Raw genomic sequence first — 19,514 nt, 5'->3', positions numbered from 1 at the left:
CACACGGGTGGAATGAAATGGTCTGTCCTCTTTCGCCGTGTCAGCCGCTCCGGCTCACGGCGCGGAAAGCACTGCCAGCCGGTCTCAGCGGGGCGCTTTGCGAAACACAGAATCACAGAATGTCACGGGTTGGAAGGGACCTCAAAAGATCTTCTAGTCCAGCCCCACTGCCAGAGCAGGATCACCTTCAGTAGGTGACACAGGAACGCGTCCAGGCGGGTTTTGAATGTCTCCAAGGAAAGAGACTCCACAACCTCCCTGGGCAGCCTGTTCCAGGGCTCTGTCGCCCTCACAATGATAAAGTTTTTCCTAATATTTTTACGGAACCTCCTATGTTCCAGCTTGTACCCATTGCCCCTTGTCCTGTCATTGGACATCACTGAAAAGAGCCTGGCTCCATCCTCCTGACACTCCCTCTTGACATATTTATAATGAGGTCACCCCTCAGCCTCCTCCAAGTTAAAGAGACCCAGCTCCTTCAGCCTTTCCTCAGAAGGGAGATGTTCCACTCCCTCCATCATCTTTGTGGCTCTGTGCTGGACTCTCTCAAGCAGTTCCCTGTCTCTCCTGAGCTGAGGGGCCCAGAACTGGACACAATATTCCAAATGTGGCCTCACCAGGGCAGAGTAGAGGGGCAGGAGGACCTCTCTCAACTTAAACATACCTCCCAGTAATTCCCTTCCTGCCTTCAAGCGTTTTTTCAGCCGACATCTGGTTTTGTTGCTTCGAATGAATGAAGAATATCCTCTTCCCTGTAACAGATCTTTTTATTCTTTGTTCTCAGTTTATCCCTACAGAGTTAGTTTGTGTAAAATGGAGCGAGCATTTCAAATCGCAATTCTAGAAAAGGTCTGGGATTTACCAAGTTCAAAGTCACTACAACAGAGCTGGAGATAAACTTTTGCATTGGCCAAGTATCACACTGTGATTTGCGAGAGTGCTTCCAAGTTTTAAAATTAGTCTAAATCTTGTATATGTTCCAGTGAGGCATATTACATTTATAAAGTTTGTCAAATTTGTATTATGTACCATCAATGAAATTCTGTTCATCAGGTTATACGCCTCAATTACTGGGATCTGTTGTTGAAAAGAACAGCATCACGTTTGCTGTAAAATAGAAGTGTTTACTTCAAGAAAATGATACGCTTCTCTGAAGGTTACAGAAAGATTATCCCTTCCTCAGATCCGTGAGGGTGTTTACACATGCTGCTCAAATCTATTATTAGTAAGCAGATGAATGCTGTGGATGCCCAAGTTGTAAACTGAAGACTGTAAAAAAAATGCGTATTTTAGAGAAGAGGGCAGTTAGGCCTTTTCCTCGAAATGGCACTTAAGGAAGGGATCGACAGCAAGAACTGCCACTGAGCTTGTGTGTCATGTGCTTTGTAGCCAGACTGTCTCGAGTTTTGAAGCAGTACAGAGACGGGGGTCCCCAGGCACTTCTACATTGTGCTCGACGCACACAATTACCGCAGCATCTGCGAGCTGAAAGGCCTGCCCATATCAACACATTAGAAACAGTTAAAAGTTGTTTGGGACCTAGACAGGATTTTCCCACAGGTTAGATCTAGGCCATGAACTGGACAAGCACACAGAAACTCTGCAGTTTTGTTTGTTCTGCCCAAGGGAAAAACAAACCAAAACGAAACCAAAACAAAGGTATGATTCCTCAGGGAAAATAACACCTTTTTTTTTTTCAGGGACAGATTTTAGGGAGAAAAAATTAAAATAGGAGTGCTTGCCCCAATATTTAAGGGATCATGCTCATTCCATTTTGTCTAGATGCAGTAACCTAGTACCTGTAATAATCAACTCGAGGTAAGTATACAATGCTCACTTCAAATGAAGTTTTCATCATTTTTCCCACAACCACGTCAATGATAAAAGCAGTACTCTGTGCGAGCAGCTGAGAGCTATTGCTACACTCTGTGGTAAACAACCTCGCATGTGTTCTACACTAGGTGCAAGTTAGGTCAGAGACAACGCTGTCGGAAATCTAAAGGTCTCAAATCAGTCAGTGCAGTTTGAATATATTTCGAAGTCTTACAGTATTATTATTTTTTAAAATGCAATTCAACACCTTCTTCACTAGAAATGCATGGAATGAGTTAAAAAATGCAGATGAAATCTGTTCACATCCAAACCAGGTAAGGATATGATAACTGTGCATTAAATGCTATATAGCACTTACAGGGAAAAGGCCTGCTGCAGGACTGTAAGGGGAAAGCACATCGCACTTGCTTAACATTTAAACTAATACAAGAAGCATCAGATAAATATTTCAGTAGGAAAATCAGACTAAATGGATGGCAATGCATATCATTTTTTGAAAACGGATGTATTAAAAGCAAAAAAACATACAGCTCACTTTATTTGTCCTCTAAAATGATACTCAGTTAACTGAACCAGTACTAACCAGACTCTTTATTTTAGCTGCTCCACCATCCTCGGGACAGCAATTCTTCGTTACAAAGAAATACACAACACTCCCCGTGGTTATTCTTTGAGCTGGTTCTAAACCAAGCAGCTTTGTACAGCATCAATCTCTGCTATAATAACATGCCACTGTAAGTCCAAAGAACAGTGAGAGGGAAAAGAGACTAAACAAAAGTTAAATGACACAACTTTTTGCTTTCTATTTAGCTTCTTTCTCCTAAATAAACCCATTACAAAGAAGAAATAACTCACTGTTGCACTGCATTTACCCATTACACCATATTGTCACCATTCTTTGGCAACATTTACTAAAAGCTATCTATATTTGCTGCTGCACAGAGCCCACCTCTAACTCACCAGAGCCTGACATTTGCTGGACCTTCCACAACACTAAGACTTAATGGGCAGAGACGGATCTCCTAAGAGGGTGCATATATGAAACACTGTAGGTTTTTATGAACTAGTCTCTTCTGACACGAGACAGCACCTTTAGAAATTTGGAGGGGAGGGAGGGGGCAGCAAGGGCAAACAGTAGCACACACAAAATTTGTAGTGAAGGATCTCTGAACTGTCAAGGCACATAAAATCCTCCATTTTCGAGACTAACATTCGGTATGGAAAAACCTCCTCTAATCAAGCTTAGTTAACACAACTATGCAAAATACAACATGCACAGCATTTCAAAAGGCGCTATATATATAACCCGGTGTTACACCCATTATGCCCCTCCCTTTTTACATGCAGGGCTCACCCTCCATGCAACAATGACTTAGGGCTATCAAAACAGAATTTCCATTGATCTGAATTAGCCAACTGATCCCTGACTTTCACAGGGGAAGAAGAGACGAGTCTAATCCCAGGCACATGAGGGGAGTCGTAGTAAATGGAAGTTCCAAGATTTTCTTAAAGAATTTCTGAAATAGTAACAAGCATCTTGAATAATTGTTTCTATGGTTATTCAACAGATGGCTTGGGATTTTTTACTTACTTCCTCACGCTAGCTCTAAATTATAGCAGTATGGCCTCAAGTTAGACCAAGGATCATTTTCAAATTCCGGTGTTTGCAGTGCATTACTAAGTTCATTTTCAAAACATCTTCCTTTTTTCAACTTAGAAGCAGTCACTGGAAGCATTCAAATACAAAAAAACATTTAAAAATTTGTTTGTCTGTTCATTTGTTTTTTAGAAGTCTTATTATTAGACTTACCTATTCTGGAGCAACGTCTACTTATTCTTTTGTACACAAGCTGAAAATATTTAAGCCTTTTAAAGATCCTCCAGATAATTTTAAATACTATGACATAGCTGGCAAAGGATTTCAAAGCAGAAGCTACTCTAAGAATTTGCTTGTATTCACAAGGAGGTAACCTCCAGATTCCAACTTTTAGACTCCATTTGCTCTGTTAATTCAGACAAGTAGCTTTTTAAAAATTAGAACCTTGAGTGATCCGAGGGAAGTCTACCTTCTCCATGTAGAGAAGCTACATCTCCCACTTAGATGCCTGAAGCAAAGTTCGCTCCACTTCAGCAACTGGCTAGAAGTTTTAAGTTTTACAAGTCTTGCAGAGAAAAAGGAGGCAATGTCCATTAAATTATGCATGCATTTCGTTTAAATCAGCTTTAATCAGCTACATCAAAGGTATTTGTTTCATTCAAAGAGAACTAATAAAACCTGCTATCCCAAAGGCAAATGGTGGTAATATGAAAGTGGCAAGCAATGAAAAGAGGGGAAAGAAAAAGGAAAAAAATAATCCGCTCTGCAGCTATTATTCTTCAAAGAATCCCACATCCAAGTTAACTAGCAGACATTCTGAAAACTTCTCCAGTCACCTTCTTCACTGACACCAGTGGTCTCATACTACATTTGATAGAGTCTAATGCAACAGTACATTGTCATTTTTTTCCTATGCTAATTCTGGAAAACGCTTCTCACAATTGTGTCCTCAGCGGTGCCAGGGCTGAAAGTAAATAGAAACTGAACATTACCTCTCCATAAACTGACACACGAGACTGTATAGTATTTCATCTTTATTGTTCCTAGCTGTTCCTATACCCTTAAGCTGCCGCACTACACTCACACGCGGCGCTGCGTCTGACATGCACCTCATGAACTTGCTAACTGCTCCCCACGCTGACTTTTGGGCTATGGAGATTAGTGGCTTTTTAGTTGCTTTAAACCGCCTGAGAGGAAAAGTCTCCCATTGCTACATGTACACCCCACTTCCTCAGGTTTCCTCAGCATCCCTTCCCAGATAACCTCGAGTTTTCTCTAGAATGCTCCACTCTATGTACACCACTGATTAGTCTCAAGTATTTCAGTTAACCTAAAGAGCATGTGTAACCCCTGACCTGAAAACTGTTTAACAAATACGTGAAGTGGTATAGATGCCAAACTTAATATAACTTCAAAGGCTTCCGCACACCACAGAACCCCCAGAGAAAGGTGTAGCAGTACGCAGTGAGAAGACTTTGGCTCTTTCGTGTCCTCAAATAAGGCTACTAGAAAATACTTTCATTTCCTCTACCTTTCAAAATTACTGCAAATTCCAGGAAAAAGAGTTAAAATAAACTGAGAATAGGAAAAAAATAAAATCATACTTGGCATTCTCACAACAAAGCAGCAAAACATAACCTGATTTTTTTTTTTCAGTAACTACAACTCACTGTTCTTTCTTATTATAGCATCATGCACAAGTTACCATGCAATACACTTGCAAGAGGCCTCCAAGGTGCCTGTTTCACAGCACATGAAGGATCAACTTCTTTTAGGGAAATATGGAAAAAGTCTTTAGTACTTGCCCAAACACTGACTGAAATTTATTTCACAATGATGAAAACTGAAAGATTTTACGTTCTCCCTATTACAGAGATAATTCCCAAAGTCAAGATTTCTTATCATAAATAAAATGAGTAAACTAAGTAAATTACATCTTAGATGTTTATATTAAATATAAATGGCTTATACTTCATAACGCAAGGAATAAGTGCTCAGTACTTCTTTATAAAATTTAAGATACACAAGCCTTGTACATATGGCTTCATTATCTTACACAGTTTGTTCTTCAGTCACAACCATCAACACAAGAAGCACCTCTACATAAAAGATGCATCCTAGTGATTTCAATGAAGTGCAGTATACTCCATTAGAGAGAACATGTTTTAATTAGTTCTAATACCAGTTACAGTGTACAGTACTTTTACCAATCTACTGTGTTGTAATTATACAAGATAGGAGGAAGAGACTAAATCATACAGCCTTCACCACAGTACAGACCCCAGTACAGGTTTCCCTCAAGAATGGTTAGATTTGGCTTATAATACATACTTCAACATGTTTACCAATAAGAGGGCAAGATAATTCCAATAACAAGTCAGACTTTCGACTGCACAAAACTGCAGTCAAATTGAAGTACCATTTTGAAATTTAAAAAGCACTAGGGAATTAGATACCCATTGATACAAAACTGGTCTGCCAGCAAGGTATTTTCGTATCTATGCTTCTGCAGGTTTGACAGACACCATGCCCTATGGGAGAATGTGTAACATTACAAAAAATAATCGTTATTGGGCAGTTTCAAATTGCAGTTGATGAGTATAGGACATTCACATTTAGAACACCAGCAGTCCAACCCCTCCACTGTAACAGAACATTATGAAAAGCTCCGCATCAGACTGAGTTATCATTCAACCTAGAAATACACACAATTATGACAATAATCCCAGCATCAAATCACTTCAGGTAGTGAAGAAGTTCAGCTGCAAGATCATACACAGAGCTCTCCAACCAGCTGGGAAGTTACAAAAACAGGAGCTCAGGATACACACTATAATATGAGAGGAGACAGAACACATTCTTGAAGTTTCCTCTGACTTTTGGGCTCCTTAACAACCCCCAACTACAACATGAACATAAACTCCTGGAAAAAAAACCACAACCAACCTTGAGGGAAATTCTTCCTGGAGTACAAAAATTCAGAATAAGCCACAACAATTACTTACATTTACTTTGGTAATACAGCTCTCTGTAGATAAAACAAGCAGCAAAATGGTATGAAAAAAAATCTTGCTATCGTAAGTGAATACTTAAGCAAAGCACATAAAGCACTTCTAGAAAAACATCTGAAAGCATCACGGAGACAACAGCTGAAGCCAACTTGGACTAAAATGCGTAAGTACTAGAAGTTGACCAGAAGCTCTGAACACAGTTCACCAAACAGAAGGAAGTGTTATGAAGCTAATACAGAATAAAGCTAGGACTGATCTGATTTTAACATCTTAAAATACTTTTTAAACTCCTTCCAATAGAAGAAAGAACATGTGAAATGAGCACGCGTTCAATCAGAAGTTGAACAAGACAGCTGAAATGGAAAAAGAAAATAATAAAGGAAAAATTAGAAGCTCGTGCAAGAAATCTGGGAAAATACTAATATTCGGGGAAATTTTTAGACAACAGGGAAATGAGGATAGACCTACAAACTAGGAGAAATAACATGCAGTTTGCTTACAAATAGCAGGACTGTAAAATTAGCTAATGCAATTTGGGAATGACTCCAAGCTAGGACATACTGCATTCTCAACAGAACCTTGGCACAACTACAATAAGAATATTATGGTTTCTTCTGAGAACTAAATTAACTGAAAGACAAATTGGCAGATCTATAGAGCAGAGTGACTGAGGGAAAAGACTAATTAAACTTCAAAGTCAATAGACATGCCCTCTCAACCACACAGATGGAGGATCTAAATGTGTTTCAGTATCACTCAGAAAAAAAAATTCCTTTTCAATTTTACATATTAAGAGATGTTTAATAATCCAGAGAAAATGGACTAGAAGAGAAAAACAGCTTTGTGAAAGCAAAGTGCAAAACAAAGGAAAAAGAATACTGAAAACCAAGAACTCACACTAGGTCAACAAGCCAGATTCCTGGCATCAGCTGTGTTAAAGAAGGGATATAAAGGCAAAATTCCCCATTTATGCATTCGTACTGGCAGATGCCTCAGATGTAAATCTATATACGCTGTAAGAGGATCACTTTATTAAGCTGGGAGAGGGACAAAGTACCTTAAATGCAGATATGAAGCACAGTGCTGACATGACAGATGCATCCAAAACAGAAATAACATATAGTATAGAACATTGTTATGCAGTATATTACGTAGTAAAACCTGTAGTGCAATTTTTAAACATTCTTAGCGTGGTGACAGTCTCTGAACTCTACAAAACGACAATATTTCCAGAAGTAAATTATGGCTCTCAACTGCAAAAACTTCGAGTGTGCATCAATTTCTATAACCCAGCGCGCATTCTAGAATTTTAAGGTTCTGCAAGACGAGACATTCTGTATCTTGTAGGTTTAAAGGTTTTTTCCATAGTAGGTCTTCATATTGCTAGGCTATACTGATCTACAGAAATGCACAATGGTATATTTGAAAATAAAATTCTTTGTACTTTTGCAGAAAAAAAGATCAAACCTCAACATGTGATAAAAAAAAGTATTAGGTGGTATCAATTTAAAGTTTAAGTTATTATCCCAACTGCACTTAGATTTCTATTTAAAAAAATTCAAATTATTCCATGTCTTTGTTAAAGTTGAGAGTTCAACAATACACACAACTACACAGCTGTGTTATTTGAAAACAGACAAAAAAAAATTTAAAACTACATGCAGGAATTGCTCAACATTTCTACACAAATGAAAGCTACAAAGTCTAAAGCACAAAATGAATATTCAGTAGGAAAAGAGGAATTTTAAAATGAAACTCAAACTAATGCTATGTGCTTCTTCAGAATTCTGTTCCAAGTCAGCATTTGACATGAGTTTATAGTAATCAAAACAAACAAACAAAAGACAATAACCTACAAATGACAGCCTAGCAAAGAATGAGTCCCTTTAGAATTTCCGCAATATCTACCTATAGGAAATCAGTTAAAAACTGAAGTGGCTTACATAAAATACCTTTGCTGACTTGTAGCCGTTATAGAAGAACAATCCTCCTTACCGGTAGTAACAATTAAGATTTAATAATTAAAGCTTTGTCCTTGGTAGCATTTATTCTACCATCATATGCCCACTACGTTACATGTTGCATTATTTTATGCATCCATTACATAAAGGAAATGTTTTAAAATGTTATCAATGAGTATTAAGAACAAATCATGTCTCAAGTCTAACTAAACTAGTCACATTTACGTTGCTTGCTTAAATTCAGTTTTGAATTGCCTGTACAAATAGTTAAAAATTCTGTAATCAAAAAAAAAAATCAGACATCTTAAAACAGTATGCTTCGGTTACATTCTGGCACATTTACATAGCTGCCTCATTCATGAAGTCCCACCAGTGGATGATTAACACTAAAAAGATTATCATTTCTTGTACATCTGTGTTATTTAATCCTCATCCTAAGTATAAATTTGCAACACAGTAGTAACACTGCAGGTATAGAAGTAACGCTTCCTATCAGGCATATGAAAAGATTATCACTCTACCACAGTTGATGCTGGTGATTTATATAGAAGGCTTCTCACATATCATTTCAGTCTACGGGAGGTAGATGTTTGTCTATGAACTGTTTTACATCCATCATCTCCTGTTTAAAGATAAAAATACGTATTAGTTGAAGTTCCCTACTAATATATATTCAGCTACACTGAATCACATTTCAACATTTCAGTTACAATGAGAAGCTGGGCTACAAATATTGAGTAATTCCTTACTTGATAAAATCATACCACTTTGCACACAGCAAGTCAAGGCTGGTAACTCTTCAAGGCATTGTGCTCTCAGAAGAGGCCAACATACAAAAAAGAGCAAAGACTACTTTTTTTTCTCTCCCTGAAGTTGAGCAGCCAAGACACTTATTAATCATCAGGTGATCTGAATAGCACCAGGCTACGTATGAATGTAGCTAAGGCTGTAGCTTCATGTATACTTTAAACTTTTCCAAGTTAGCAGCAGTGCGAAAAGCCAGCAGCTCCTCCTCCTAACCATTCAGTTTCACCTTCACGGTACTTCCTTCCCTAAGGAAAAGCAATATAGTGAACTAGACCGAGACACTAATTCATGTTAAAATAAATTTAATTCTATTTTTTTGTCAATGTTGTAAGAAAGAGCATGTTATTCATATATACCAGTGCTACTACTGCCTACAAGCAATACGACTGTGCAAAGGTCCCAGAAAGGTTATTTAAGTTCCCACAAGATGCAGCAAGCCAATAATAAAGTTACTGCTGCTAACAAGTGGAAGACTTGGTCCTTGACTCCTCTCCTGTTCCTTGCTCTTACCATTTACTCTGTGTGCGTTCTGACACTTTGGATCGCTACTGCTGCAAAAACTGAAGCCAGCAGCTTTTGCCATTTTAGCAAGTTCAAATGGTTCGAAGAAGTTTCTCATCAGCTCAAGAGCTGGTTCAAGAAAGAAGAGAGGGCCACAAGGTCACTAGCAGAGGGAACTAGTCCACTACTTTTTGGCAGCAGCGAGCCATTACATCAGCTCAGCGACCTGCTTAGCCACAACCATAAATACAGGATCTGAAGCTGCCACTTCCATAGCGTCAACCCTCCCTTCTCCATTCCTTCCATGTCTCCATGCATTGAACTAGGAAGATTCTTCTCTCCAAAATACCAGCCAATAGGCTGTGAGAGTCTGCCTTCCAATTCCGTAGGGGTTTTTCCGTAAATAAGTAATAAAAATTAGGGGGAAAAAAAAGCATTTATAGACCAAATAGACTAGTCCCAAAAATACAATCTTATGAGAAAGCTCCCACTAGTCATAGAGACTTCTGCCTTGGATGCTTTTTCAGCCAAGCAGTCAGTTACTCAGTAAAATAAGTTAGTAGCATCAAGCACCTGTTATTAAAAAAAAAAAAGAAACAAACAACAACAAATAACCAAAACCAATCCACCAAACAAAACCCAACACAACCTCTCTCCACACCCAATGTTTGTTTTGAGGGAAAAAAAATAATCATACCCAGCTAAAACACTGCGTATTAAGAAAATTACCTCAATACATGAGCTATGCATCATGCCAGAGTAAGTCCTGAAAGTTACGTTGGCTGGATTTATCATACTCTTTAGCTTCTCAACAGTAAGAGAACCGAACATTAAAGGAACCAACGGGTCACAGTCCCCATGGCACTGAAGAACAGCAATCTCCTTGTTGACACCACTGATAGGGCCCTGTTAAAGGTGGAATTAGAGGAGGGATGAGAAGAAGAGACAGTGAGAGGAGGCAAGGCTAACATCTTCAAGAAAAAAATAACCCCATGGCACCACGTCCTGTGCCATGACAAGTGAGTTGAATTCTGAAGGAAAAAAAAAATCACAGTGTATAATCTCCAAGTTCCTTATGAAGTAAACTCTGCGCCTGACAACACATTAAGCTCAAAAGAGTGCAAATATAATTTTGGCAATAATTTCAGAACAGAAGAGCATACTTCCAGTCAAATAAAAACTCTGGTACTTTGTTTAAATACCTAGTCTTTAATAAGATAGCAAACAGAAAATTTATCTTCAAGGAAAATTTGCTGTATCCTTTAAGTTTCCTAAGAATCTCATTTTAAGCACAGATAGCTACTGTGTATTGCCTTAGTTTCTCTACCTGCCAAACTAAAACTCCAGGGCCCTATCTTAAAAACTTCTGAGTTATCAAATAACTGTCAATACTCAGCAATGAAGATGGCCACTAATTCCTGTACAAGATAAAATTTTCAGATATACTCATTCCCTAAGTAAGTCCAAACTAGCGTAGGAAAGAAATATAAATACCTGAGGAAAAGAAGCCCGTAGAGGAAGCCAGCAGCTGAGGGCTACAACACCTGCTAATTTCTGTTGGGTTGTAAGAGCTGTGTACAACGACAAAGCACCTCCCTAAGACAAACAGACATAAGTATTAGAATGGTGATGGTCGTGTTCCTTTTAATGCTTCTTTTGGCATCTTTGGTTTCTCCTTTAAAAGTCTTTTTCTATTTCAATCTATTCTTCCTTAGAACCAACACTACTATTCCTGTACATCTGCTTTGCTTTCCCTTCCCCCAAGTCCATGTGATGAATTCAGAAGTAAATCAGTACATTTATTGTAACTAACAGCTGGGAAAGAAAAAAACCACAAAATATGATACAAGGCACTATCACTCCTGGCAGTATTATCACTACTTTAATATTTTAATATTTTAATTTACCGTCACGTAGACTGGTGGAGTTGGTGTACGGATCAATTAATCTATTAACATCCCTAATATAGACATCTTACAAGTACATGAAGTGCTGGGGCCTGACCAGTAGACCCTGAGCTAAAGTTGACCTACAGATGAACTTCACAACGCAACAATATATCTAATATATGGAGTATTAATTGCACATAGTATCAATTGCATATGTAATGTATTACTAATCTATTTTAGTATAAATATATATATACTCTGATGCCAATCTATAAAGTTTTGCTGTAATGCTTACTGTTCAGCGGTAACCAGCAGAATGCTCGCTCTTTATCTAGAGGCATGTTACAAGACCATGAGACCAGAACTCTGGCCTTGTTGAGAAATATGATTAAAGCCCAAATAGGTAAAGAAACTCCCTTGGACCAAATTAGATAAAGAGATTCCCTTGGACCAACTTAGACAGAGAAACTCCCTTGCATTCCTCCTTTAGTCCTGGCCAGGCTTTGGGTGGAATTCAACAAGGAGGATGACATGATGTTCCCATATTTGAAGTTATGTAAGGTTGTTTATCCAACAGTAGATGACCTGGACCCTCTTGCAGCGACTTTGGAGATCTCCCCCATGAGTAGATGCATTGTGTAGGGCTTCCCAATTGCTGGGACAGGTGCTCCAAATCCTCGCTGCAACAGGGGCTCCCCAGTGTCTGCGGATCTGGATGATGGTAAAGCCTGAGGGCAAACGGTGAGGTATCTTTCTTAATCACTGTCCTTAACCTTAGGTAGTAACGAATAGGTGCATTACCCTGTTTATTCTCCTTGCTCCTTAAAACTAGAATATAATAAGCTTATTGTTTCAACTAAGTGCGTTGCCTTATTCTTGTAATACCTTAAAATAGACAGTGAGATAAGCCTACTCTTTTGTTGGTGTCTGTGTCCTTTCTGCAGACCCTTGTCAATTGACAAAACAGCAGAAAGGGAAGAATTTCCCAAGTAAATCCAGACAATCAAATATCTATCAAATTAAAGTTAAATTAAAAATGCTAGCAATGTTTCCAAGCAAAGCTATGTAAGTTACATGCATAAAGACTTTAAATAGACTATTAATCTTATTATTTTTTTCCATGTGCATGTTCATTTTCCAGTGAACAGTAATTACTTGCATAAAACTGAAGTATCTCACTTGTTAAGGCAAAGTGACATCTTAAAATTTTAGAAGCATCTAATATCAGCTCTTTTCAATTCAAGTGTCTGGATTTCCCATTTAGGAAAGCTAGGCTACTACCCTAGAAAAAGACACAGTTCTTTCCAACCATACCTTACCTGAGAAAAGCCTCCTAGAATAATTCTATTGGAAGGAATTCCATTTTTCACTTCTTGATCTATCAGTGCTTTAACTGCAACACAAATAAAGACAAGTAGTTAAAAATCAGTCCATCCTGTAAAAAGTCTAGAAGAGGAAAGAGACCTTCTCCCTAATGTCAACTAAAAGCTAGTGAAAGGAAAATCTAGCCTGCTAGACATTAAAAAATATCAGATCTAGAGCATGATCAGAAATTTCAGTGCCATTTCCAGAGAGAAAAACATGCAAGTAAGTCTTGCAATAGCGCCACTGCCAGGAAGAAGGTATCCTCCTCTATCCAGCATTACATGTGGATGCTTGTACAGCTCTAACCTGCTGTGACGCCCAGAAGCTCTTTAAAAAAAACAAAACACTACACTAGCTCCCATGTACATTGAGAGTATGAAGTGTTTGTACTGATGAATTACTCTACTTACTCAGGAAGTTTAAGAAAAAACACCACAAAACAACCTCAGCACTTAGAAAAATTTTGAACAGCAATAATGTTAATATACTCATAGTACTTTTCATAATAATTCTGGTTTAGGAAAATCTGTTTCAGACTGATAATTCATTTTTAAGAATACATGGAAGTACTTTTAAGAAGTAAAAAGTATTCCTAAGCATACCATTCTCTGCTGCCTGCTTGATCCCAGCTTCATCTTCCTGTGAATCTGGAGAAAGTCCAATGATATCAAACCTTACAAAAATATCAACAAGAGCATTACTCATTAGAGCATCCATTCCACTTCCTTAAAACATAGACAGTAAAATTGGGATACTTTCCAGATAACAGCACTATCTGACATATTATTTTGTACCAACCACCTATAGATTACGTGAAATAGTGGACAATCTGTGAATGTTGCCAAAAGGCTAGATCTAGTCCACAACGCTTTTCTGAGTTTTGGTATCTTCTGTAATTTACTGAAGATTAAGCAGTTCAATTTTGATATTTGTTGCAAAAATACCAGCAGAAATTTCAACTTAGCAGTTGTGTGTACAAAATTAATATACTGTTTGAAGAAATATAGGAAAACCAAATACAAGTTACTTGAGGAAAAAAAAAAAAAACAAAACTGAAGAGGACTGTTTTCAGACCATGGAAATCTACTGCATTTTTCTTGTTCTCTATTTCGAATGGATGTTCTAAAGAACAGCTTCTAGACTTCCTACTGACCCAGCAAATACTACTCATTGGTAGCAATAATACTTCCACTACAAGTCCCTAAAACTACTGACTGAATTCATACACATTACATACTATACTTGCAAAATAAAGTGGGATTTGTACTTTAAGACATACAGATTGATCCTGAGGAATAATCATTACCACAGGTACACAAGGAGAATTAGTATAGTCGTGTAAGCCTTTTATAAGAACAGCTCTAAAGCAAAAAGTCTTTTATACTTAGATGTGATTAAAATCAGCCAAACAGATTGTTCATGATTTTTAATGAAGAACAATGAGTTAAAACTCCTGGATAACTTTGGATTAGAATTGCCTGCAATTAAACAAATACTTACCATGATGGCATAGCCATGTTCATGTTCAAAGAAACGGGCATAACTGGCCTAGAAATGAGAACAAATGCCGCTGACGTAAGATATGCATTGAAATTTAACGAAGCAGATGCAGTTACATCAAGACACTACATAATCCTACTTCTGTTATACTTTTAAACCCTAATTAACATTAGCTACTTTGCAGCGTCTCTTTGAGAAATCTCTCTTGAAACCTGCCAGCTCAATCACATTTAATATTAAGGACTGAATTATCACCCTCTGTGGAGAGCAAGCAAAACATCAACAGGCTGCTTTATATATATGTCTCTGTGTGTGAGTGCATGTGTATCACATTCTTATTATATATATTTTATATTCATATATATACGTATATATATCTCATTAGATTATTTCTACGTAGCAGTTACTTATTGCAGTTCCATACATGCGCTCAGCAGATGAAGGCACTTCTACAGCAGCACCAGCAAACCTAAGGGAGCAGTCAAACACAGCACCATGGTGGGTTTGAGTCCAGCCACATGTGTCTCTCCCAACAGCAGCATCTGCCTTTGCTGCAGAACTCATTCCCACCCTTATGCTGCTCTATGGCATCTTTTCAAACGTACCAAAACAACTCCAGTGGACCATGCCATGGATCAAATCTGGCTACAGTTTTAATCTACGGAAACTGAGAACTGTAAGTTCTGTGGGGAAAGACTGAAAGAAGACAAAGGGCAAGCAAAGAGAGCAGCAGATATTGCTAAGCTCTTTTTGAATGTCTCAGCAAAGTGCGGCCATGTGGTAAAATAAACAAATAAATCACAGCCCAGTACTCAGTAATACCTCAAAACACTGCTTACTTATCTCCCTGTCATCCCTGCTCCACATCTCCCAAGTCTGTTGGAGCAAAAGACAGTCTGAATTTGGTGTCAACATCTTTAAGATTATACTTAGTTTTCCTATTACTAAGAAGATCCTAGATAGATCTTAATGCTTAATTTACTGACTCTTGACCCTGCTCAGAAGTATTTCATTTCTCAAATTGCACAAAGACAGCTCTAATTGCATCATTTGCGGAAAATATCAATATCCGGGGAATCTTTGAAACTTGCTCTATGTAACAGCATAATTTCATTTACTATACACAGACTTCATTTTAAGAAGTCACATACCTAATACAAAGTATATTTAATGGTCAATAAAATACAAAAAATTACTTGTTGACACAGGCTTTTAAGACTGCTGGGAAAACAAAGGCAACAAACAATTCTATACAGTGAAAACATAAAGTCACAAAAGAAAAGTTACAAACTTACGCATGTGGGCAAATGTATTTTACATGTGGACTTCTGATACCTGCAAGTGCTTCTGACCATCCGTGCCTGTTGGCAAAAAATACATTAAATGACATTTACGTTTTGGCTTAGCTCTACCTTGGTGCATCAGGACAGACCAAGTATGAAATATGCTGGATTAGATTAATATAAACACATTTCTCAAAAATTTTTATACCAACTGCAGTATACTATGAATATGGTGCTAGACCTAAAAGTTTTGTTCTGCCTCTGAATATATTGCATATACAGAGCCAGGGAGACCTTATCTCCAGCAGAGGGCTGGAGCACCTCTGCCATGAGGACAGGCTGAGGGAATTGGGATTGTTCAGTCTTGAAAAGAGAAGACTCTGGGGGTATCCTGAAGGGAAGCTACAGGAAGGCTGAGGAGGGACTTTTTACAAGAGGGTCCATCAATAGGACAAGAGGAAATGGATTTAAGTTAAACAGATTTAGACTGGATCCTAGGAAGAAAATCTTCAGTACAAGGGTGGCAAGACCCCGGAATAAATTGCCCAGAGAAGCTGTGGCTGCCCCCTCCCTGGAGGTGTTCAAGGCCGGGTTGGATGAAGCCTTGAGTAACCCGATCTAGTTGAGAGGCGTCCCTGCCCATGGCAAGGAGGTTGCATTAGATGATCTCTAAGGTCCCTTACAACCCAGGCCATGCTATGATTTTATGACATGACTATCACAGCTGCAGCAATACCACTTTGGCTCTGGGCAAAGCCTGCTCTGCATCTGGCTGGCTTTATCAACTTGGGCTTCACAACATACAAACACCAGGTATCCTGCTCCCAGGAAACTCTAGCCCAGAGGCTGCTTTGCTGCTCCTGCAGCTTCTTTCAAAGCCACGTTGCTTTTTCTGAACCACATTTCTTCACATAGGAGAGCAGCAAACTCACGGCTAAGCTAACTGCACATGGAACCAACCTCACTGACCAGACTTACTCACTTTAGTTCAGAATTATTAACTTTGGCTCAGCTCGAGTGCTCTTAGATTCAGGCTGTCCTGAACAACCCCTCAGACTGCAGGTAGCTTTTTAATCTCAAGCACATGCTGTATGAATGTCCAGAACAACATGGGATCCACACAGCAGATGAGTTATCAATCTTTATACAAACAAGAAAACCGGAAAGCATAATTTAAATAAACAGCTCCAAAAGATTCACTCCAGCGCTCATCTAGACATGAACCAAGCCAGTCCCAAATCTGATTCTGTGCAGAACCACTGCCTGTGCCTGCACTTGGCTTTCCAGAACACTCAGTAGTACCTGTATTTCCTGATTTTTCTCATTAATCAATATTTCGAACTCACATATTAAACCAGATACGGGAAAACTGTTCTCTAAGCAGAGAACACCTTTAACAAATTCACCAGTGGCACAGCTGAACTAATCAGAGCAACAGCAGACAAGCCCTAAGAGCATGTTTGGTTTAGTTTCACTTCACCCTGAAAAGTTAATGTAGGCTACCTAAAGTTAAAGACATTTCAAACACAAACACAGCACAGATATTTGAAAACTGGCTGCATATCTCGGCATATTTCCTACCAATGCTTTTACACACATCATTAATAAATCTTGGGTAATATTACTTGCGTAATACTTGTGCTGCTAGAAAATAGTAAGATAATAAGAAGCTAAGGGTACAGTATTACTGACAAAAACTAGTTAGGCAAGAATTTAGGCTTTTTTTGCCAGCTATAAAGATTAATTTGGCAAATTTGGAAAGTAGCATTGTATACAAATTTACACGGACTCCTTAGAACAATCCTCTATGTTGTACCTTATTTCAGATTTTGACAAGTATGTACCAATCTTTAAGTGCCATTTATATAGGAACTAAGAGAAAAAAAGAACGTAATCTCTGTTAGATGCTTCTCAGAGTAAGAAAAATACAGTTGCTAAACTGAAGTGAGCAACTTAAAAATTCATGTGAAGTACAACAGCTCAGTTTAAACTGTGGGAAATTATAAAATATTTAATTAGTTCTCTTCAGACAATTCTTTTTTGGGTCACTACTACAGCTTTTTTTTTTTGGAGGAAAAAACCCACCCACCAAAACATGGCAGTATGTCAAATGCAGTTTTAGCTCATCTGATCAGTCAGTGGACTAGAGGAACAAATACAGCTCAATCACCGTATTCCCGCCAACGTGTCATGACTTGTTAATAGCATCCATTCCAGTATGCTCGGTGCATCTGCAACCTGGAGACTGTGTGTTAGCTTTGTCACCAAAAAGGAAATACCACATCTGTGTAAGGAATACAACTTAAGTTACAGGCAAATCTCTGTGGTTTTTTCCCCCTTGCCAAAACCCAGCATCAACCTGATTTGCAAGGACTCAAGTTCTAAAGACTCAAAAGACTCTGCAATCACTTGCTGAACAGTTGGTGCCAAGATGCAGGCAGTACTGCTGCCTCCTGCCAGCAGAAGGGAAGAGGGATAACGCAACGAAGTGGTGATGTGTCAGCACAACAAATGTGAGCAAATGTCTCCACTTGTAGCTTACTGCAAAGTGCATGGACTTGACTCTTTTTAACTTAGTAACTGTCCAGGTTACACAAGTTTTAATTTTGGCAGCTGACTTTTTTCTTTTTTCAGTTCTTCAGAAAAAGTTTATGTCTTAAACATAGCAAGTTTCAACCTAGAGCCACCATCCACGTTCCAAGTAACAGAGTTCTTGAAAATATATTATGCAATTTTGCCCATAGGGGAGGAGAATACACAAAGCATTATGCTACTTATTTTCAGTATCCATGTGCCAATTCCTTTAAAGTCTTCCACTAAAAAGGGTTTCAACACACTCCTAACTTGTTAATTCAATCGCCTCAATACATGCTTCTATCTTGGCATAAGCAAGCTTCAAATGGAAACTACACACCACACCTGGCATGTCTCACAGAAATTCTCTGCTCTTTCCATTTCCACGCAAATGTAGAAACAACAGGAACAAGGCAAACAGGGTATTTCACAGTTGGGGGTGTTTCTTCTAGAATAGGAAGACCACGTTTCAAATCCAGAAATCTTTAGACATTAGGTGACTACTTAAAGAGTTTGCTCAGATAAATCAAGTAAGCCTGGCTTTTAACGTAAGTGTGACATACTGAAAAAAACCCCATGGACTAGCCGTACCTACTAGCGAACCAGCAATCCACAAGACCGGAGAAGAAAAAAGAACTCTAAATTTAGACAAGCACAGGAATACCCAGGAACCCACTCTCAAGAAAGCAAAAGATCATCAACCCACAGACTTAATTTTCCACAAAGTCTGACTCGAGAACAAAACAGGGCTGACACTCAGAACAAACTGGCTTGGTGATTGAAAAACATTTCAAGGGCTCATGCTAGGAAATTTTAAATGAACTGTTGTCACCATCATTCCACCATACATGAAGTTTTAACTGTTGTTAGCCACTGCGTCCAATTCAGGGCAAAAGAAGAAGCTTAAGTAACTTTTAATTGCTCAAATCTTTTAAAACATGCAACCTTACATTTGAAATTGTATTATGTATGTAACAGATCAGAATACACACCCAGTATCTCCCAGTCCATGAAGAAAAATGACCTAAAGGGAAAAAAAACAACAAAAAAACAAAAAAACCATAAGCGTTAGGATCACTAAACGCACCTCGCCCACGTACCGCGGGCTCGGAGCACGACATGACTTTCTCAGGAGGAAAACTCGGCTCCATTCTGTTCCCCTCCCCGGCCTCCCCGCCGCCATCAGCGGGCGC

The 19,514-nt window shown here is 38.5% G+C and overlaps 1 protein-coding gene across 2 annotated transcripts; it reads right to left on the bottom strand.

Moving 5' to 3' along the window:
- Positions 1–8,942: 8,942 nt before the first annotated feature.
- On the bottom strand, positions 8,943–19,339 carry LYPLA1 (lysophospholipase I). Of its 2 annotated transcripts, XM_009865927.1 has the most exons (8): positions 19,314–19,339; positions 15,760–15,825; positions 14,465–14,512; positions 13,567–13,637; positions 12,919–12,992; positions 11,205–11,306; positions 10,440–10,616; positions 8,943–9,024 (listed from the first exon to the last, which is right to left on the bottom strand). In XM_009865927.1, the coding sequence occupies exons 3-8, from the start codon at positions 14,503–14,505 to the stop codon at positions 8,971–8,973; spliced, it is 519 nt and encodes a 172-aa protein (XP_009864229.1). In that variant the 5' UTR covers positions 14,506–14,512; positions 15,760–15,825; positions 19,314–19,339; the 3' UTR covers positions 8,943–8,970. The 2 variants fall into 2 exon arrangements, with proteins under 2 accessions (XP_009864229.1, XP_009864228.1); XM_009865926.1 differs by lacking the exon at positions 19,314–19,339 and having other exon boundaries at positions 8,971–9,024; positions 15,800–15,819.
- Positions 19,340–19,514: the final 175 nt, after the last annotated feature.

The sequence above is a fragment of the Apaloderma vittatum genome, unplaced genomic scaffold (genome assembly GCF_000703405.1).
Source record: "Apaloderma vittatum isolate BGI_N311 unplaced genomic scaffold, ASM70340v1 scaffold24983, whole genome shotgun sequence".
Lineage (NCBI taxonomy): Eukaryota > Metazoa > Chordata > Aves > Trogoniformes > Trogonidae > Apaloderma > Apaloderma vittatum.
This window is presented reverse-complemented; position numbering and strand designations above follow the sequence as displayed.

What these genes read in the sequence shown, in the direction of transcription:
- LYPLA1 (XM_009865926.1), bottom strand. Translation starts at nt 15,819, where the DNA reads ATGGTCAGAAGCACTTGCAG. An exon ending in TTCTAGGAGGCTTTTCTCAG is followed by an intron (nt 11,307 to 12,918) that starts GTAAGGTATGGT and finishes TGTTTGTCTTAG; the next exon opens with GGAGGTGCTTTGTCGTTGTA. An exon ending in TACGGGCTTCTTTTCCTCAG is followed by an intron (nt 10,617 to 11,204) that starts GTATTTATATTT and finishes CACCTTTAACAG; the next exon opens with GGCCCTATCAGTGGTGTCAA.